Source organism: Delphinus delphis, chromosome 15 (genome assembly GCF_949987515.2).
Source record: "Delphinus delphis chromosome 15, mDelDel1.2, whole genome shotgun sequence".
Classification (NCBI taxonomy): Eukaryota; Metazoa; Chordata; class Mammalia; order Artiodactyla; family Delphinidae; genus Delphinus; species Delphinus delphis.
Genome location: NC_082697.1, coordinates 83740258 through 83763631, shown reverse-complemented (window position 1 = coordinate 83763631; position 23374 = coordinate 83740258). Strand labels below are relative to the sequence as shown.

Below are 23374 nucleotides of genomic sequence, written 5' to 3'. Positions count from 1 at the left end.
CTTCTGCAAAAGCTCTTTGCTACACAGTGTCTCCCACTCATTAACCACTGGCTCATCTAATATACTGAATTTTTATTGTTGATACTAAGTATTTCCTTCTTTTGAACTGTTTACCCCCACATCGCTTTATCAATACACTTTTTTCTTTGAGGATATTTATTTGGCACAGGTGGTTCTGTTTGTCTTTCTTCTGTGGCTAAAGTCCTCAGGGTTGTTTTTTTTTTTTTTTTTTTTGCCAGAACTCACTTTCTCCTGGGAGTTCCTGCACTTTTGACCGGAGGAAAGGCCAGTCCTAGCCCCGCTTCTCAGTGTGAGTTTATGGAGGACACAGCTGCCTCAGCAGGAACACAGCCAAGCAGGGATGGACCACCTGAGCCTGTCAACCCCTCCCCGACATCGTGCTACAAAAGGACTCCACTTCTTTAAAATCACCACTAAAATATCAAACTTCTTCTGACACAGGTCTCAACACCCTATATTTGTTTCATCTACTCCCCCCACAGGATTGGGGGTTCAGTGCTGGCTTTCCCCTCCCACTGATCAATCAGTCAGGCAGATTCCCCTGGGCTAACGTGTAGAGAGAACATTTGTGAAGGTGCGCTCGGCAGATGCCATGATATTTGCACCAGTTTCTTCACTGTCCCGACTCCACATCTCCCTCCGCTGAGCACAGCCATCCCTTCTTCCCTCGGAGGATTCCTGACACTGTTTCCACTCCATACCCTTTGCTCACAAGTCAGCATTCAATGGCAGTTCACCAATCCGGCAGGAACTACAAGGGGGTTGATTTCTTTAATGTGAAAGAAAATTTATTTTTTTTGTTATAATTACCACTGTGGCGACTGGGGAGGGTTACTTTTTTCTTTGTGGCCTTCATATAACTTAATTTGGGGAACACTGTGACGCTGTCATTGCCATGTTTCCCCTCTTTACAGGGATCAGGTGGGGGACTTCCCTGGTGGCGCAGTGGTTAAGAATCCACCTGCCAACGCAGGAGGCACAGACTCGAGCCCTGGTCAGGGAAGATCCCACATGCCGCGGAGTAACTAAGCCCGTACGCCACAACTATTGAGTCTGCGCTCTAGAGCCCACAAGCCCCAACTACTGAGCCCACGTGCCACAACTACTGAAGCCCGTGCGCCTAGAGCCTGTGCTCCGCAACAAGAGAAGCCACAGCAATGAGAAGCCTGTGCACCGCAACGAAGAGTAGCCCCCAATCGCTGCAACTAGAGAAAGCCTGCACGCATCAACGAAGACCCAACACAGCCAAAAATAAAAATAAATGAAATTTAAAATATATATTAAAAAAACAACTAAGTACATAGTCCACACCATCAAATGTCATAATTCCTCACTGTTGTGCCGTAAACCCAGCCAGCACCCCCCATTCCCCGTGCTGAGTGCTCTTACATTTTATACTGCAAGGTCTGAACTATATCCTTCACTCACTAACATTTGTGCTGTTAACTGCCTATTTTAAATTTGCTGAAAGGATAACTTGAAAACTTAAAAAATTTTTTTATCAAATCAAACTCACCGTTATACTTAACCTCAAAGAAAGCTCACCTCTGTGACAGTGTGATGGTTAAGATGCATCCCAAATTCAGGAATGTAAAAAACAATTCGCCTGAGAAAATATGAAAGGTTTACACACATCAGTTCTTTATTGAAGAGGCAGTCCAGACCTATTTATATGTGCCAGATGCATTTATATATGCAGAATGGTAGGATGACAACATATGTAATGGCCCTGTCACCTTTTCAAATATTTACTGAAAATATACTTTATACTAAGCTTTACGGTCAGTGTAGGAAATCTTAGTAGTTGCCATTAAAACTAAGAGTATTTCCTGCACAAAAATTATGCAAAATCTACCAGTTAATTCCTGTTATGCAGCATACCCATATACATCTAGAAAAATATGGCAAGAGTGCTGAGCGACAAAAATGGTAGACACTTGTGATTTTTAACAACATTTTATGTAAGTGTAATATACATGCAGAAAAACACACAAAGCTTGAGTGCACAGAACACTCAGATATTCAGCACCTAGATTTAGAAACCAATTATTACCAGCACCAGATGAATGCTCCTTGTCAGCCTTGGCCAAGGCTAACCGCTATCCTGATTTCTAACTGCATAGCCAAGTTTTACCTGTTCTTATACTTTACCTGTTTGCTTTTGTGTCTAGATTCCTTCATTTAACATTCTTCGTGAAATTGAGCTGCTATTGCCTGTGCTTACTACCCATTCATTCTCCTTGCCTTAGAGTGTTCTGTGGCGGAAACACACCACTGACGTTCAAAGTTCTACTGCATAGGTAGGTGCCTTCAGAGTTGTTTTTTGAAGTTTTAGGTCATGAAAATTCTAGGACATGTCCCTTGGTGGACATATACATGCACAGTGGACACATTCATGCATGTCTGCTAGGTTTGGGTTTGTTAAAAGGGTACAAACACAGGTTTGCTCAAAGTGCCAGCTTTCCAAAATGGTTCTATCAATGGGCAATACCAACAGGAGTGTAGGCAAGTTCCTGTTACGTTCTTGCCAAATCTTGCTTTTTCATGCTTTTCATTTTAACCATTTCAGAGGGTGGCAGTAGTGCCACACAGGGTTTTAAATCCGCCTTTTCCAAGATTATTAATAAAATTAACATACCTTTTCATATGTTTACTGGCCATGTGGATAGCCTCTTTTATGAAGTGGACGTCCAAGTCTTTTGCCCATTTTTTTTTTCTTGTAGATTTGTAGGTGTTTTTATTTTAGATCAGGGGTCAGCAACTATGGCCTGCTGGCCAAATCCTGTCCTCCACCAGTATCTGTGAAAAAGTCTTATTGGGACATAGCCACGTTCATTCGTTTTTGTCTTATTTATGGCTTTCACACTACGACAGCAAAGTTGAGTAGTCCTGAGTGAAACTGTGTAGCCCACAAAGCTATATATATATATATATATATATATATATATATATATATATTTTCTTTTTTTTTTGGTGGTACACGGGTCTCTTACTGTTGTGGCCTCTCCCGTTGCGGAGCACAGGCTCCGGACGCGCAGGCTCAGCGGCCATGGCTCACGGGCCCAGCCGCTCTGCGGCATGTGGGATCTTCCCGGACCGGGGCACGAACCCGTGTCCCCTGCATCAGCAGGTGGACTCTCAACAACTGCACCACCAGGGAAGCCCAAAGCCCCAAATATTAATACTATCTGGCCCCTCCCCAAAAACGTTTACCAAGCCCTCTTCTGCACTCGATTCTGCTGCCATGTATTTGAGTTGCAAATATCTTCTCCCCTCTGTGGTCTGCCTGTTCACTTTCTCAATGGTGGCTTTTTGAGAAACAGAAGTTCTTTAATGTAATATACTCAAATTAACAAGTTTTATTTTATGATTCAGTGCTTTTTGGGTCTTAAGAAAACTGCTTGCTGTAAGGTTATAGTCTTCTTATAGCTTTATTATTTCACATTTCATACTTAAAACTGCACTCCACCTCAATTGATTTTTCTATTTTCTATTAAATTATGAAATTTAAATGACGACAGAGCATTTAGTGGAAAGAACATCCTTTCCCACATTACGATGCATTATTACCTTCACCAAAAGTCAGGTGACTGAATTACATTTGGGTGTTTCTGGAATCTTTATTCTGTTCCACTGGTCAATTTGTTTATCTTTGTGCCATTACCACACTATCATAATTCCTATGGCTTTGTAACAGTTCTTGATATCTAGCACTATAAGTTCTCTAGTTCTGTCTATTCTAGAAGATAGCTTTGACTATTATTGGTCTTCTGAATTTTCACATGAATCTGAGAATTTTCAGTTATAAAAACTTGCTAGGATTTTGATTAAGATTGCATTGAATATATGAATTAATTTGGGGAAAACTGACATCTTGTTAAGATTGTCTTGCAATCCATGAACAGGATATATCCCTCTTACTGTTCTGTAATTTTTTTTTCCCCTGGATACAATTCTTGAAAATACAGTGTTAGGTAATTTTCCCCCCAGGCACTTAAGGATTTCTGATATCACTGTAAGTGACATTGTTTTAAAACTTTTCATTTTCTGTGTTCGTTGCTGGTATATTAAAAACCAATTTTTGCATAATGACCTTGTATGTGGAGATTCTGCTCAATTCTAATTATCTGAATATTCCCTAGAATTTCCTATGTATAAAAGCATATCATCTGCAAATAAAAGTTTTACTTCTTCTAATCCTTAAGCCTTTTCATTCTTTTGCTTCCCCTACTTTCCTGGCTAGGTCCTTCTACACAATACTGAATAAAATTAGTCATAGCAGATAACCTTGTCTCGTTTTTTGATCTTGGGAGAAAACTTTCAATATTTCACCATTTGATATGCTGTTTGTTGTAGTATAAGATAGTCTTTAGCCAATAAAGGAAGTTCCCTTCTATCCATAGTTTGCTAAGAACACAAATGGATATTGATTTCACCACGCTTCCTGCATACTAGACTACTTTTCTTCAATGTGATATATTACAGTGATTTTTTTTTTTTCTTATTAAAACACCCTCACATTCCTGGAGTAAGATCCATTTGATCACTGTTTTACCTTTTTTCCAGAAATGGTCTGTTGTGCTAACCTAGGATTTGGTCATGTGACCACTATAAACGAGTTACTGGTGATCATAATGAAATTAGCATGACTGATTTAGTTTACTCAGGATATACCCTCCGTGTCTTGTGAATAGTAGATACCTAAACTCTTCCAGCAAGTAAAGAGAGGAAGGACACTGAGGTTAATCAACAAAAAATGTCTGCTAGAAGCTTGCATTAATTTGTTCCAAAATACTGGGACTAAGAGACAATGCACAAAATAATGACACCGTATTCATATCAAATAAAAGCACAGGTAAAATTTCTGAATTACAAAATAGTGGCATACTGCACGCTCAAACCTATGGGTTAAAAAACAAGAGTGGTAGGAGAGCTGGGCCTATGTTATAGAGCATGAGCAGTACAGCCATCCTTCACTGAACAGACTAGATTCCAAATCATCTATGCATAGTTTATGAAAATAGTATTTTTAAGTCTTTTTTGCTCAAATGCAGTTGGAAACTTTACAAAAATCACTGGTTCCTCTCTTGATGAAGCACTCATTAAAAACCATTTGTAAATGCCTCTAAAGAACAGAAAACTATGTATTTAACTATTCTATACCTATCAAACATCTCACCAACAATATGTCCTACATTAGTACATTTTGCCACCTTAATACTCAAATAAGAATACTGCCTTTTCACAAATTATTCAAATCCCAACTGGCAGAGTTGCATAGAATTAATCACATTTTGGAAACGTGATAGAAACCGCCATATACATATTTAATGCTACGATCCTCATAATCAACTCCAGAAGATTTTAAAACTTCATTTTCTGCAATGGAGGTTTATTCAGAGCTGATAGCTTCTGATGTCATTCCTTAAAACATCTGATTTTATGTCAGAAATATGGCTTTTAGTATAACAATTTCCATGACAATGTATTTTCCACATTCATCACTTTGACAGGTTTCGCCTTGGTATGATTCCCTGATATGTGAATACAATTGGAATCCAAAATAAATATTAAATATTTATAGAGTTTCACTCTTGTATAAACTGTCTAGTGTCCAATGAGTTGTAGGGTCTTGCTGAAGGCTTTGCTTCTTGTTGCAGTTTTAGGGATTCTTCTCTATGAAAATTCAGATTAGAATAAATCTAACATCTAAATGCTTTTCCTCATTCAGAAACATGAACTCTCAGACAGTGATATCTGACTCCCAACTGACTTCCCATACTCATTATGTGCAGAGGGTTTTCTAAAATGAGATCTGACTTCAGAGGAGCATTCCCATGTCAAGTACGTTCATATTCCCTCTCCTGTGAATTCTCTGATGGCTATTGAAGGCTGACCTGTGATGGAACTTTTTCCCACATTCATTACATTCATAGGGCTTCTCTCCTGAATGAGTTCTATAATGCACAGTGAGGTATGACTTCTGAGAAAAGACTTTCCCACATTCGTTACATTCATAGGGCTTCTCTCCTGAATGGCTTCTATAGTGTACGGTGAGGTTTGACATCCGAGAGAAAACTTTCCCACACTTACTACATTCATAGGGCTTCTCTCCTGAATGAATTCTATGATGTATAGTGAGGTAAGACTTCTGAGAGAAGAACTTCCCACATTCATAACACTCGTAGGGTTTCTCTCCTGTGTGGACTCTTTGATGTCTAAAGAGGGATGAGTTATGGGAGAAGGTTTTCCCACATTCGTTACATCCGTAGGGCTTCTCTTCTGAATGGCTTCTATAATGTATAGTATAGTATGACAGCTCAGAGAACAATTTCCCGCATATGTTACATTCATAGGACTTTTCCCCTTTGGGAAGTGACTGGTGCCCATCAAAGGCTGAATTTTCAAGTAAGGTTTTCCCACATTCACTACATTCATAGGGCTTCTCTCCTAAGTGAGTTGTGTGATGGTTGGTGAGATATGAGAACTTTCCACACTCACTACATTCGTGGGGTTTCTCATCTGTGTGTACTTTCCGATGTCTAATGAAGGCTGAGTTTAGATTGAAGGTTTTGCCACATTCATTGCATTCATAGGGCTTCTCTTCTAAATGACTTCTGTAATGGATAGTGAGGTATGACACCCGAGAAAAGAATTTCCCACATTCACTACACTGATAGGGTTTCTCTCCTGTGTGTGTTCTCTGATGGGTAATAAGGGTGGATTTTCGGTAATAGGATTTCCCACATTCATTACACTTATAAAGTTTCTCTCCCGTGTGCGTTCTCTGATGGTCACTGAGGGCTGACTTGCGGGAGAAGGATTTGCCACATTCGTTACATGGATACGGTCTCTCTCCTGAATGGTTTCTCTGGTGTAAGGTGAGATGTGTCTTTTGGCAGAAGGTTTTCCCACATTCATTACATTCATAGGGTTTCTCTCCTGAGTGAGTCCTCAGGTGTTGAGTGAGGTGTAACTTCTGACAGAAGGTTTTTCCGCACTCATTGCATTTATAGGGCTTCTCCTCTAAGTGTGATCTCCGATGTACGGTGAGGGTTCCTTTTTGGCTGAAGGATTTCCCACATACGTTACATTCGTAAGGTTTCTCTCCTGTGTGAGCCCTCTGGTGTATAATGAATTTTGACTTTTTACAGAAGGATTTCCCACACTCACTGCATTCAAAGGGCTTCAAGTCCATCTGTGATCTCTGGTATACATTAAAACTTGACATCTGGATGAAGTCTGATCCAGAATCATTCCAATCATAGGGCTTCTCCCCCATATAAGCTCTCTTATGAGTAATGAAAACAGCTTCATTGTCTAAGGCTTCTGTGCATTCATTATATTGAAAGGGTTTCTCCAAAATACTAATTTTCTGAATACTTTCTTCATTTTGAGAAAAGGCTTCCCCATTTTGATGAAATTCATAGAGTTTCTCTCCATGAAATGTTTTCCCACATTCACTACACTCATCAAGTTTCTCTCTTGCATAGCTTCCATCACTAATAATTAATTCTGAAGTAGATCCCAAAGTCTTTCCACATGAGACACAATTATGAGACATTAGGTTTGAAGGAACAAGGCTTATTTCCATGTTATAAGTTTTATCAAATGCAACCTCTCTCTCCTCAGTCAGGGTTCTGCTGTTGATAGAAACAGCTTGCCTTGAACATTCGTCTTTATTTTCTTGGGCTCTCTCCATCAGGTCATCAACTTTCCAGACTTCTTCTAAAAAGGAATAAAATTAAACAAACCTTGTGAATCTGAACATACCAGTTATAGAATGGGAGCAGTACTCAAGGGCCTACTGTGGGCTTGACTCTGGCTTTAGGGTCAATCTCCACAAATAAAATTATCAGTATATAATCCTCTTTCCCCCTTGATTTGTCATATAAGACAAACAGACAGACATGGGGGGTGGGGGAGGGATGGGGAAAGGATGAGAGCAGGATAGGACTCAGCAGTAGAAGAAAGAGTAAACTCACACTGAACACAAGTACCTTTGTTACTTTACAAATATGTTCAAAACTTTGGTAGGAAACGTGAAATAAACCCAAGAAATGATGAGCAGAGGACAAAGTCACTGAAGGGGTCCCAGATCGAGGCTGAAACGGGAGGACTGAGAGCAAGTGGTATTCGTGGGAAAGCAAGAACAATTACTGGATGTATAATCCTAGGAAATATTCAAGTATGGATTATGTTTGGGAGAAACAGATCACAATGTATATTAAACTATATAATATCACTTCATACCAAGATTAGCATGGTAACATGCTCACTAACCTAGACCCTTCCAAAATCTTTGCCTTTCTCTTCTGCACATAAATCCAAATAAACATTCTAAATGCTCCAATTTCCTCATGTTTAGAGACAGTCCCACAACCAGGGCTCCAACTCCCTTGCCCTGACTTACACTGACCTATAAGGAGAGACTCAGGCACATAAATGTCTGTAAGAAACCTAAGTAGACCAATCTCTCCAGTAAGATCAGCTCTCTGGAGAGTCCTGTGGTCTCCTTTAACACTAAGTGACTTGTCTACAACACAGTGCACAGTGGCTACAAGCACCAGGACCCCAACTCCAATGCGTCATAGGCTGGGGGACCTGGGCAAGTTACTTAACTGTGATGCAGTTTTGCTCACCTGAAATGTGGACAAGAGCTCCTAACACAAAGGGCTGGGCAAAGACTATTGATACATTAGTTAGCACATGTTAATGCTTAGAACAGTGACACAAAACAAATGCTCAGTAAGTTTTTCCGTGAATTTTCTTTCAATCTGCTGACTTAAATTTACCAAAACCAGTCATGTTCCTGACATAATACTATAGCTTAAGTCTGAATACAAACAAGAGTTCCCATACTCTCAGGTTTCATTTGGTGTAAAATCTTCAATATCAGATTTCTAAAGTAGCCCCTACAATATCAACTTTTATTTCCATGTATTTTACATGTTTTTGGATCTTTTGAACTATGTTTAGTTGCTCTCATCCACATTCAACACAACACTAACAGTTCTGGGCTCAGAAATCTACAACATCCCTGTGCCCAAATACCAGCAGAAAAAAAAAAAGTTATCCTTTACCAGTAAAATTTTCATTACCTAGATTCACAATATATATTCAAACTAGCATTGTACTCATCTTCCAAAAACACCTTCTGCTCCAGGAAGCCTGGGCACTGCCCTGCTCACGCCCAACCACAAGTCTGCACATACTCTTGTTCACTCAACCTGACTTCCAGCCTGGTATGTACTCAAAACCTAGCTATGTTTCAGGAGAAGCCTTAAAATATTTATAAAGTCTCTTTCCAACTTTTTGAAGCTCTCCTTCCCTTAAATTTTAAAATAGCCTTAACACAAAGTTATATATCATGTATTTGATTATGAACATTGCGTTTGAAAGCTAATTTTAAACTAGTTCATGCAGCTGTGCTCTCCTTTCCTAACTCAAACCTCTGCTTGTCAAAAGTATGACCACACTTGCTATTTTTTTAAATCTGTCCAACAGAAATTAAAGTAGTAGTTTCTAATCTGAATCAAATGGGGTGCTTTCAGGTTAGACTCTAACCCCCAGCAGTTTTTTCAGAATCCGCAGTTCAGAATAAATTCTCTCTCAAAAGAAGCTCATCAGTGAGCAAATGGAGTATCTTCTACATGTTACACAGAAAAGCAGAGTACTAAGACCCTTCCTTTTTGTAGGGTTATAATTCAGGTCGAGAAAGGAGCTTAAGCGACAAACACTTGCCATTACACATCAGAGTGCACAATCCTGTGCTAACAACCACTACGTGGAGGGGCCATGAAGAGAAAGGAAAGACTGGATGAAGAGCGAGAAATGAGGGAAACTTCAAGCAGGAGCTGAACTTTCAAGGTCAAATTTAAAGGATAAAGTTCTAGAGATTCTGTTGGACAACAATGTGAATACAGTTAACACCACTAAACTGTTCACTTAAAAATGGTTAAAATGGTAAATTTTATGGGTTTTTTTTTTTTCCCAAACTACAACTAAGGAAGGAAAGAAGGGAGAACAGAGGGAAAGAAGATGTATCATCTGGGAGAGCAGAGGGACAACTAAGCAGGGACAACTCTGCTTAGTTTGAATGGAAGACATTTAGAAATCTAGACTAAATGGCATTTGACAAGAGTTGGGGGAAACAGGACATTCATTTTGATATGTAACACTGCACCACACTGTGGGGGATTGAGGAGAACTTAAATTCTACTTAAGAAGAAACAGAATAGTTATAGGCTTATCTTCTGAGCTTAGTGATAAGATCAACTGTATGTTTCAAATGAACAGATTTTGCAATTTCCAAATAGGATTCACTGTAATCCAGGTACGTATGAGAAAATACTGTTTACACCAATGTCAAAAGAAACTGAGAATATGCAGAAAAATTTTAAGGCATTTCGTAAAAGACAAAAACAGGAACAAGGCAGAAAAGACAAGTACAACGTAATAAATTAAGGGACTTGGGGAAGATGCACAGAATTCGCGGTTTGGAAAGGTCAGTTTATCATCAGATGTGCTAAGGAAGAAGGAAGGGGACGATCCTTCCTGTGCTATTGTTCTGTCAGGTAAGAGTTAAAGAGGCTACAGGTTACAGATGTTGGGTATCAATTTAGATGAGCAACATAAATAAAAAAGTCTTCAAAGTTGAGGCTAGATGAATGCTTTTATGGGATACAAAGAAGACTAAAGAAGTGGAAGACAGGTCCTAGGGGCTCCTGAGGAGGCCAGAGAAGAATGGGAATTCACTGATGAAATAAACTCTTCCTGAACATCTGCTGCCGACACAGGGATGGGCAGACAGACGGGACAGGAAGGAGCATTTGGGAAAGAGGACGGCCCAACTCGTGCTGTGTCACCGAGGATGGGCTTCAGGGACAGTGACCAGTGCACCCACGGCGAGGAGGGGACCACGCTGGGTGTCTGAGGGCCTAGAGGGGGGCATGAAACTGGGGTGGAACACAAACCAGAGGCGTTTCACAGCAAGGAAGGAAAGAAAATGGAAGATAAAAAGAATGACCAGGAAAGTCTCCAGTTAACTTTTCTGTCAGACTTTTGAGAGCCTGAAAACAAAGGAATTCTGTGATAATAGGGAGGTTAGTCACGGACAGTATGAGAGGAAGAGGGAGTGAATGCACCCTCAGTCCTAGAAGACACGGAAATCCTGTAAAATGTAAGGCCGGTGCAAAATCAGAAAGGGAGCGTGCACATACATGGTGGAGGGCAAGTGCTATTGGTGCCAGGAGGTGAGATTTAGGGCATCTGTGGTCACTCCAGAGGACCGGAGCGACCATTTACAAATTCACACTCCACCACCTCACCTGGGTGAAACTGCCGTGGGAACTCGCCATCTGCTACCCAAGGCTCCTCTCCCTGCTCCAACTTGAGGATCACGTTCGGTTTGGTGCTGTCGTACCCTGTGGATGAGAAAGAGCCAACTTGGACCTGCTGCTCGGCTCTGGGTCTCTGAGTAGAAGGTGCTGCCTCAGAAGCCAAAAAATAAAGCGTCTATTTTGCACCTAATCAAAATCAGAACCTTTTGATCGATAAGCAAATAAACAAATACTTTATCTGGTGCCCAGAAAAAAATTAAACAGTCTCATCACTGATTTCTTCAAAGTCAAGCATAAAATCCTTAAACTGGAAGCCCCCGCAGAGAAGCAACTCAGAAAGCAGGCTCTCCTCACCCACGGAGACCAGATGGCTGTAGTTCTCCAGCATCACATCCCTGTAGGTTGTCTTCTCATCAGGGTCCAGCTGCTGCCACTCCTCCTGAGTGAAGTCCACGGCCACGTCCGTGAATGACACTGGCCCCTGCAATGGCACCGTGATGGGAACTGGGTGACGCAGAGAAGAGTTATGGGAACAAGAGCTCACCCAGCTCACCGGGAAAGTCAACTACGGACCCTGATTGTTACAGATCGTGGGAGGAAAACAAGCCATATTAGAAACACACTGCCTTGGGGTTCCTTAATGTGTCAAACAAACGAACCAGCCAAAAAACCTCTCAAACCAAAAGAAAAGAGCTCCAATTTTGCAACTGAAGTATCTGAGTTCTGGGGACATAAGTTAATGAACCACCACTCCGGCTCTCACTCAAAGAGCTTACAGCCCGGCGAGGAGACACTGGCTAAGTGAACACGGACATTTCTCTCCTTGTTGCTCTCTTCAGCAGCCTCTGCTGGCTGGGCCCCCTCCCCCTCCCTCCTCATGCTGGCGCGGCCCAGGACTCGGGCCATCCCGGTTCAACTCTTTCATCCTCTGGCCCCTCCATTCTTACAGCCAGCTACCTGGACCCATCTGCTTGGCTAAGTTTTCTAGTACTTCCTTCAAGCGGTGTCTCAAACATCACATTGTGGCAGCAATGAAAATCTGTTGCTTGAAAGACTGCCCGAAGTATTATCAGCGTGACACACACAAGGTGGAGCATGGTCTAACACGAGAGAAGTAAACTACTTTAATTTTATGCTGGCAGACGAGGCTCCGCAGGCTCAGCTGGGTGTTCTACAGGATTCAGGGGAGAGAAGAGGACGCAGTGTAAAAAGTACCCATGGCAAAACCTGCAGCAGCACCAATATTTAAGAGGTTGGCACAGGGCAGAGACCAAGAAGGCACTTTCTCGAGGGCAGCTTTTGGACAGGAAGAGTTGCCTCTAATTCAAGAGAGTAAACGAACATATGCAAGTATTGGGTTGGCCAAAATGTTCGTTCAGGAAACCCAAACAAACGTTTTGGCCAACCCAATACTTTCCTGCCTCAAAAACAAGACAAAAACCCAAAAAGCCCAATTCAAAGAAATATAAAAGTAGTGTTCTCATAAGAGCACTGGAACACAGAAGTTACCAACAGCAGGAAAGTTTCTGAGGAAATTCTTGATTTATCGAGTAGAGCAGATGAGAAACCAGGACCACGGAACACACTCACACAGGGGCAGAGGCGGGACTGCAGCAAAAGTGACAGCAGGCTCACCACCAGAGCCCTGGAAAATCTCCAGGCCCATCAAGGGGGCCTAGGGTTCCTGCAGCAGTAGAGTGACTGGTTGACAGAGGAATGACTCACACAATCGACCAAGCAGCTTGACAGGCTTCCTGTTCTCACTGCACAGAGCAGCCAGATCCACTCAGACTGTGTCGACAGCCCCTGGCCGTGGGCTCGGGGGACAGAGATGGAGCCGGGACCCCTGCAATGAGGGTGATCACACATTCACTGTCCAAACGGAAAACTGCTGTCTGGGACGAAGGATAAACCCGACAGGACACCAGGAAAGGAGGTGCAACCCAAGACTATGTCAGGCACGTCTAGACAAAAAGCCAACTGTTTCCATGTTGGACATGGACGTTTCTCCTAAAGCAACTCTTAGAAGACTACTCTCACCATAAAGCACCTGAGCAACTTAACCTTGTCTGCCGACTTGCCACCAGTTCAAAATGCAGTGGTGCCCACAGGTTCTGTGCATCAGAAGACACAGTTGACAAAGAATAAGGGAGATCAAGGAATGGGAGAAAACATTTGCAAATCACGTATCTGCTAAGGGGTTGGTATCTAGAATATATATAAGGAAACCATAAACAAAATGAAAAGACAACCCTCAGAATGGAAGAAAGTATTTGCAAATGAAGCAGCTGACAAGGGATTAAAAGCAGCTCATGCAGCTCAATATCAAAAAAACAAACAACCGAATCAAAAAATGGGTGGAAGAACACATGAAAACATGCTCAACATCACTAGTTATTAGAGAAATGCAAGTCAAAACTACAATGATCACCTCACACCAGTCAGAATGGCCATCATCAAAAAATCTACAAACAGTAAATGCTGGAGGGCTTCCCTGGTGGCACAGTGGTTAAGAATCTGCCTGTCAATGTAGGGGACACGGGTTCGAGCCCTGGGCCGGGAAGATCCCACATGCTGCAGAGCAACTAAGCCCGTACGCCACAACTACTGAGCCTGCGCTCTAGAGCTCACAAGCCACAACTACAGAATCCCGTGCACCTAGAGCCCGTGCTCCGCAAGAGAAGCTACCGCAACCAAGAATAGCCCCCATTCACCGCAACTAGAGAAAGCCTGCGCACAGCAATGAAGACCCAATGCAGCCAAAAATAAATAAATAAAATAAATTAAAAAAAAACAAAAATAAATGCTGGAGAGGATGTGGAGAAAAAGGAACCCTCTTACACTGTTGGTGAGAATGTAAATTGATACAGCCACTATGGAGAACAGTATGGAGGTTCCTTAAAAACTAAAAATAGAACTACCATATGACCCAGTAATCCCACTCCTGGGCATATACCTGGAGAAAACCATAATTCAAAAAGATACATGCACCCCAATGTTCATTGCAGCACTATTTACAACAGCCAGAACATTGAAGTAACCTAAATGTTCATCAACAGAAAAATGGATAAAGAAGATGTGGTACATATATACAATGGAATATTACTCAGCCATAAAAAGGAACAAAATTGTGCCATTTGCAGAGACGTGGATGGACCTAGAGACTGCCAGACAGAGTGAAGTCAGAAAGAGAAAAACAAGTATCATATGATATCACTTATATGTGGAATCTAGAAAAACGATACAGATGAACTTATTTGCAAAGCAGAAATAGAGACACAGAGGTAAAGGATGTATGGATACCAAGGGGGTAGGGGGCGATAAGATGAATTGGGAGGTTAGGATTGACACATATACACTACTATGTATAAAATATATAACTAATGAGAACCTACTGTATATCACAGGGAACTCTACTCAATGCTCTGTGGTAACCTAAATGGGAAGGAAATCCAAAAAACGGGGTATGTGTATACGTATAGCTGATTCACTTTGCTGTACAGCTGAAACTAACACAACACTGTAAATTTATACTCCAATAAAAATTAATTAAAAAAAAATTTAGAATATACAGAGAACTCCTAAAACTCAACAACAAAAACAACAGTTTTAAAACAAAGTGAAATAAATAAAATAAAATTTTGAAAAATGGGCAAAGCACTTGAATAGACATTTCTCCAAATAAGTTTTACAAATGACCAATAAGTATATGAAAAAGATGTTGAACATCACTAATAGGGAAATGAAAATCAAAACTATGAGATACCACCTCATACCCATTAGAACGGCTACTATAAAAAAAACGAGAAAATTACAAGTATTGGAGAAATTGGAACCCTTGTGCACTGTTAGTGAAAATGTAAAATGGTGCAGCTGCTGTGCAAAACAGCATGGTGGTTCCTCAAAAAATGAAAAGCAGAATTAACATATGATCCAGCAATTCCACTTCTGGGTCTATACCCCCCAAATATGAAAGCAAAGACTTAAAGAGGTATCTGTATACCTAGGTTCACAGCAGCATTATTCACAATAGCTAAAATGTGGGAATAACCCAAGTGTCCATCGATGGACAAATGGTTAACAAAATGTAATATACATACACAGTGGAGTATGATTCAGCCTTAAAAAGGCAGGAAATTCTGACATCTGCTACCACATGAATGAATTTTAAGGACATTAAGCGGAGTGAAATGAGCTTAATGGAAGGACAAATACTGTAGGATTCCGCTTAGATGAGGTATTTAGTCAAAATACTAGAGACAGAGAGTAAAATGGTGGTTGCCATGGGCTGGGGAGGGAGAAATGGGAAGTTACTGTTTACTGGGGGCAGAGTGTCAGTTCTGGAAGATGAGAAACACTCTCGAGGTGGATGGTGGTGATGACTGCACAACATTATGAATGGCCTTAATACCACTCTACTGTACACTAAAAAATGGTTAGGATGGGTGGGAGGGAGACGCAAGAGGGAGGAGATATGGGAATATATGTATCCGTATAGCTGATTCATTTTGTTATAAAGCAGAAACTAACACACCCTTGTAAAGCAATTATACTACAATAAAGATGTTAAAGGAAAAAAAAGGTCAGGATACTAAATTTATGTTATGTGTATTTTACCACAATAAAAAAAAGTGGAAGGAAAAAAAAATGCAGTGATGCCTCTCTAATTACACACCCCTACCCACTCCCTTACAGAGCTTCTGCAGCCATTCCCTCCACAAAGGAAAGAAGAATGAAATGGGGTCATGGGTTGAGTATGTTCACATTAGTTATTAGTAATTCTCTCAAAAAGTGAAATTTAAAAATTAAGAATCATCAGCTAATTGAGAAAACAACATAAATAAAGGATAAGCATCAGGATGAACAACTCAACAATGACTGAACCAAATTCACAAAGGAAACAACTTGCATTTGTGTCTACTGATTTATATTTTTTAATAAATTAAGCAGGATATTGCTTTCAGAAAATCAGAACATTCTGCTAAGAAAAAGCCACTGGAGAATACTTAGAAATTAAAGACTGGATTGTTGAATTTTTAAAAAATCCTCAAGTAAGAAGCTTGAATAATAAATGGGACATAGAATAGATAACTTAGGAAATCTCTCTGAAAACAAGAAATTGAAATGATGAAATTTTGAGATATTGAAGCCAGATCCAACAGATTCAACATTTTCAGAAAGAGATGATAGACGATGAACAAAAAATCATCAAAGGCTGAATAGAAAATGATTCCTGACGTGAAGATCATAAAAATAAACAAACAAAACAAAACAAAACAAAACATCATCAAAAGGGACCATATAATCTGCAAAGAAAAATACTGGGGAAACAGATCAAGAAATTTCCTGATAAAACATCCAAAATTTAAAAATTAGAGGGAACTCCCTCTAATTGGTTGGGACTTCCCTCTGGTTGGGACTTGGCGCTTTTGCTACGGGGGCCTGGGTTCAATCCCTGGTTGGGGAGCTGGCATCTCGCAAGCTGCACAGCCAAAAAAAAAAGAAAAAGAAAAAGAAAAGGGGGACGGGGGAATCCTAAAAAGTTACAGAGTGAAAAAAATACACTAGTTACCCTGGAAACTGACATTCTAATTCTCAACCAAGAGGAAACAATGGAGAACGCCCACAACTTTTAAGGAAGAAGGATTTTGAACCTAGAACTGTACACCAAGCCAAACTATCATTTAAGTCTAAAGACACTATAAAGGTATTTTCAGAAAAGCAAGACAATTTTTGTTGAAGAAAACAGTTTCCTTAAAACAGTCAGTGACAAACTCCTCCGAAACCCGAGAGTTCCAACAAAGACGAACATGGGGATGTAGAAACCTCACTGCATGACCAGCAAAATGGGTTCTCAGTTGTTGGAAGGAGCACTTGTTGGGACTGTAAACATTTAACTTGTATTTTGGAAGGGAACTGCTCAGTAAACATGTTCTATTATCCTACTGTTTATAAAGGGATTTCACCCACTGGTACAGCCACATCTGTGCAGGTCTCACAGCTGAGATTCCCCAAGAGAGCCTAAGATTATCCCAAGGTAAGCCAAATGAGCTTTAACATCACCTATAGGAAGTAATAACCTTCTGGGTTAAGGCAGTCCAGAAGGCAAGAAGTGGCAGGGGTTAGAAGACTGACCAATCAAGCAAATAAATTAAATTACATATCAATATTGCTTCTATCGACACAAGTATCCAAAATGAAATATTAGCAAACAAAATCCAATACCACGTTGAAAAGAAAATACGTAATTACCTAAACAGGACTTACTCCAAGCATATAGACTAGTTTAATATTTGGAAATCCATTAATACAATATGCCATTATAATATAACTAAGAAGAAAAATCTTACATTTCCTAAGATGACGAAAAGACCTCTGACAATATTCAAACGCATACCTAATTAAAAATTTAAAAAACCCTCAAGAAAATAGGAATTGATGGATACTTCACCAACATGAATATACCTATGTATACACATACTCATACCCTAATGTGCACAGTACGTGTGATACATATACACACGGGTACATACATACACTTTTTTGAGTCCAGACACAAACACATATCTATGCTTCAGTCCTCTTAGTTCTAAAGTCAGGACTTACTTAATGGGTAAACAATAGACACATTCTCAGAAAGATTAGAAACAAGGCAAAATGCTCATTATCTCCAATCAGAGAAAACAATTAAAGGCCTAATAAGCAATAAGAAAAAGTGGAACTATTTCTATTCACAGATGATATACTATACCTAGAAAACTCAAAGAATCAACAATGGAACCAAATCAATAAAAAGAATGCTGTTAGGTCACAATATATAGTTAACACACATAAAGACAACAGCCCTCACTATGTAAAAAAGAGTAAAAAGATGTAATTCAAGTGTACACACAGTTTACAATAGCAACAGAAAAAAACTCTTAATAAGAAATATACAAAATCTAGACTAGAAAATTTTTAAAACACTCCTGAAAGACAGAGAAGTAGACCTGAACAAATGGAATGATTCTCCTTGTTCTTGAACACACTGTGAAGCACAATAAAAGGAGGCATGCCTTCACCAAGATGTATCAAAATCAAATGGCTAAAAACTAGTGATAAAAAATAAAGAAATAAAGACACGTTATACACAGAGGAACAAAGATGAGGATGACATCAAATTTCTCTTGGAATCAATGTAAGCAAGAAGCCAGTGGAGGAACACATTTAAAGTACTGGAGAATATAAAAAACAGCAATAATCTCTTTAAAAGTGAAGGCAAAATAAAGATATTTTCAGACATACAAGAGCCATAAGAATTCATTATCAACTAGAGGAAATGTTAAAGAAAGTCCTTCAGGCAGAAGGAAAATGACAGCAGATAAAAATGTGGATCTACACAACAGAATGAAGCACCAGAAATGGTAACTATGTATTTTCTTTCATTATTTAAATCTCTTTAAAAGATTAATTAAAAATGACAATGTATCAGGAATTCCCTGGTGGTCCAGTGGTTAGAACTCAGAACTTTAACTGCAGGGGCCCATGTTCAATCCCTGGTCGGGGAACTGAGATCCCACTAGTCACTCGGTTTGACAAAAAAAAAAAAACAAACAACAACAAAAAACCCAATGTATTGTGGGATTGGTATTACCTCTAAAAATAAAATGCAACAACAGTATAAAGACCAAGAAGGGAAAAATGGAACTGTAGCTAAGTGATCAGGCATATTACTTGAAGATAAACTATAATAAATTAAAGCTACATACTATAAACACTAAAGCACCCACTAAAATAACAAGTGTTATGGCCAATAACCCAACAAAGGATATAAAATGGAATCACAAAAAAGTCAATCAAACAGAAGGAAGACAAAGAAGATGGGACAAATAGAAAATAAAGACAACAGACTATAACCTAACTGGTTGTATCAATATTCACTTTACAAGTAAATAGTCTAAACACCCCAATTAATAGACAGAAATTATCAAATTGGATAAAAAAAAGAAGACCTAACTATATGCTGTCTACAGCGCTGTACTTCACATATAAAGATGCAAATAGGTTAAAAGTAAAAGGACAGAATAAAACATTGCACACCAACACTACTCAAAAGAAAGCTGGAATGGCTTTATAAGTATCAGAGATTCCATTTCACAGCACAGACCATTGCCAGGATAAAGGAGGCCAATTCACAACAACAAAGTGGTTAATTAATCAGAAGGACCTAATAATCTTAAATGGTTAGGTATCTTCTCACAAAATTCATGAAGCAAAAACTGACAGAATTGCAAGGAGAAACAGACAAAACACAGTCGCAGGAGATTTCAATTCCCCCTCTCTCACGACTCATGGGACAAGTCGGCAGAAGGTTAGCAAGGATATGGTGCACCTGCCAAACATTCCCAACTTGATGTTACTGACATTTAGAGAACACTCCACCCACCGAGAGCAGAACAGGCACCCTTCTCAAGTGCACGTGGAGCTTCTCCGAGAGAGACCTATTCTGGGTCATAAATCTTAAGAGAGTCATTATTTATGTAGTGTTCCTGCCGAAAAATCACCATCTAAATCTATGAAAAAACATCGGGGAAACATAAATTCAAAGAATTCTACAAAATAATTGGCCTGTATTCTTCAATTACTATAATGGCATTAAGAAACTATTCCATATTAAACAGACTTAAAAAGCATGAAAACTAAATGCAATTCATAATTCCGGACTGCATCCTCCATCAAAGATTAAAAATTGCTATAAAGGAAATTACTGGGAAAACTGACAAAACTGGAAGTTGGATGACTGGATGAACTGTAGATTAAAGTATTATATCAAGGGGACTTCCCTGGTGGTCCAGTGGTAAAGAATCCACCTTACAATGCAGAGGACGTGGGTTCGATCCCTGGTCAGGGAACTAAGACCCCACATGCCACAGGGCAACTAAACCCACGCACCACAAGTACTCAGCTCGGGCGCCTCAACTAGAGCCCTCGTGCCGCAAAGTGCAGAGCCCACAAGCTCTGGAAAAGGAGCACTACAGCTAGAGAGCCGACACGCCCTGAAGCCAGTGCGCCACAACTAGAGAAGAGAAAAACCCCATGCCACAACTAGAGAGAAGCCCATGCGCCACAACAAAGAGCCCACTCACCACAACTAAGACCTGATGCAGCCAAAAATAAGTAATAAATAAATAAATAAAAATAAAGTATTATATCAGGAATTTGCCTGGTGGTCCAGTGTGTAAGACTTCCAATGCAGAGGGCCTGGGGTCGATCCCTGGTTGGGGAACTAGATCCTGCATGCATGCCGCAACTAAGAAGCCTGCATGCTGCAACGCAGAGTCTGCATGCTGCAACTAAGACATGGCACAGCCAAAATGAATAAATTTTAAAAATTCTTTGAAAAAATAAATAAAGTATTATATCATTGTGAAATTTCCTGAATTCAGTTACCTCTGGCAAGCATACATAAGAAAATATTCTTGATCTTAGGAGATACAACTGAGACATTACAGGGTAAAGGGGCATGACACACTCTCAAACGGTTCAGAAAAAAATATGTTAAAGTTAAAACAATTGCAATGCAGTCAACACAATTCAAGGCTAATCAACTGCAACATATGGGCTCTATTTGTATCCTCATTGAAAAGAAAAAACTGAAAAACGTGTAGAAAATTGTGAAACTTTGAACACTAAGAAAAAATGATATTGTGGGTTATCCCCACCCACTTTTTAAAAGACTCATTATTGTTTAAAGATACATACAGAAATACAAGTGAATTTTTTCTAAAGGGTTTTTAAATGAATATTTATTTTTAATTAATTTTATGTATTTATTTTTGGCTGTGTTGGGTCTTCGTTGCTGCATACAGGCTTTCTCTAGTTGCGGTGCGTGCGCTTCTCATTGCGGTGGCTTCTCCTGTTGTGGAGCATGGGCTCTAGGCACGCAGGCTTCAGTAGTTGTGGCACAAAGGCTCAGTAGTTGTGGCTTGGGGGCTCTAGAGCGCAGGCTCAGTAGCTGTGGCGCACGGGCTTAGTTGTTCTGCGGCATGTGGAATCTTCCCGGACTAGGGCTCAAACCCGTGTCCCCTGCACTGGCAGGCGGATTCTTAACCACTGTGCCACCAGGGAAGTCCCAAATGAATTTTTTTTAAAGCCAAGAAAAGGGAGGCTCCATGAGTTTGGCAGTAACAGATGTCAAAGGCAGATGGATGGTCAGGAGAGGTAAGGACCTGAAAATGTCCACTGGATTTGACTATAATTAGGTCACTGCTAATCTTTACCAACAGATTCAGGAGAGTGGTAAGGACAAAACCAAGACACCAAGAATTAAAATGGGAATGGGAAGTGAAAACACCTTATTGGAGAATATCTGTCTGTACTGTGTGCTGTACAACCCCCCAAAAACACACTAACAGAAATATCTGAAGGATGAGAAGGCCATTCCATGACTTAGGTTTTAGCCTTGGACTAAATAGTAAAAATGTAAACAGGTCTACTTGGATCACAATATTTTGGAGCCTGGAAAAATCACATGCACCAAGTTCCCGTTGGGCAGCAGGCCCACTGCTAAGATAAACAATAAGTCTAAGTCATATACTGAAATGATTTGATGCCTGTTATTAGGAGAGCTATCCACAATTACTTCAACTTCAACAAACAAATTTTTCCAGGTCTTAGGAAACCTTTGAAACCCATAAGTAACAAAAATGCTTTCTTCTTATAGTCAACACAAATCACACGATGGATGGTATCTTCCTTTTTCTATAACTGTCAAGAACATGAGTCATATGTGCAGCTCAATTCCAGTAGCCTTAAAGCATCATACTACCTATATGTGTGAACCTGACAACAACTACGTGCCGCCCTGACTCTGTAACAACTGTATTTTATGTGATAATGTCTTTTACCTATTTCTACCTTCACGTTTTAAAATGTGGATCCTTATACACCTCCTAAAATGCATTACAAAACAAAGTGGGGGAATACATACACCGACAGGAAAACTCACCTGGGATTCATTCATTTTCTGCTGCTCTTGGAAAAATCGTAGACTGTAAACGGTGGACCTAGAGGAAGGGAAGCAAGTAACTGAAGTGCTGAGTAACCTGACCTGCCCAGGCAGGAACCTCCTGCATCAGGACCATCAAAGAAAGTCCAATAAAATGACACCCTATGAACATTCAAGAGGCTAAAAGGGTCCTACAAGAGAAACACACACCTGTACCTTTCCAACACCAACATGATCAAGTTACTCTCATTGGTGAATATGAACGACTGTTTCAAAGAGTTAAATTAAAAATGCAAATAAAAAAAATTTCCCTGTGACACTACTTAAGTATTTTCTTATTGTCTCTTTGAATTGATTAAAATCAAAGATTCCACAGTAAGGGAGAATGTAAGCTCTCAAAAGTGGGATAAACATGCATCAAGGCACCGCACTGTTTGTAAATCATCTGACTCAATTTGGTTACCGCTGCACTTCTGAGTGTTTTATTATGAAACTGACTTTAAGTGGACAGAACACCTGCCCTAGGAGTTTGGAGTCCTGTTAGCGACCCCACATGCACACCCGGTGAGGATCTGGGACAAGTCACCTCCCTTCTCAGGCCCAATCTCTTCCTTCCTCAAGCGAGGCAGCAGGACAGAAGCCTTGCAGACTCATCCTGCACTAACTACACTGTGCGACTCCACAGGGCACAACCCAGGGGGGCAGCGGACGCTTAGATTAGACAACCAAGGTGCTGATGGGCCTTGAGAGACACGTGCGAGATGCCGAGACGGCGACAGGAGGACAAGGAGGATCGGGGTTGGACGGAGGGGTGGACGCGCCACGTCCCGGCCGAGCCTGCGGCCCCTGCTCCCCCAGAACAACCGGGTGCTCACAAGTCCCAGGGGAGCCCCATCCGGAGCTCCCGGCCCTGCTCTCCAGTCCGGCCCATCCACCTCGGGGAAGCGGTCAAACCCTCCCGGTCGTTCTCCCGCGGGGCCCGGGGCGGGCTACCCCAAGTCCCGCTCTCCAACGGCCGCAGGGT

The 23374-nt window shown here is 40.5% G+C and overlaps 1 protein-coding gene across 3 annotated transcripts in view; it reads right to left on the bottom strand.

Annotated features, from left to right (window-relative positions):
- Positions 1 to 23374, bottom strand: part of RBAK (RB associated KRAB zinc finger) — a 29866-nt gene that overhangs the window by 5983 nt on the left and 509 nt on the right. For 2 of the 3 annotated variants that reach the window (XM_060032488.1, XM_060032489.1), the window contains exons 2-6: positions 22351 to 22408; positions 11718 to 11844; positions 11352 to 11447; positions 7686 to 7749; positions 1567 to 1627 (exon numbers count right to left, since the gene is read on the bottom strand). In XM_060032488.1, coding sequence (XP_059888471.1) covers positions 1567 to 1627; positions 7686 to 7749; positions 11352 to 11447; positions 11718 to 11844; positions 22351 to 22365 — 363 coding nt within the window. In that variant the 5' untranslated portion in view covers positions 22366 to 22408. The other variant, XM_060032487.1, reaches the window with a different exon arrangement.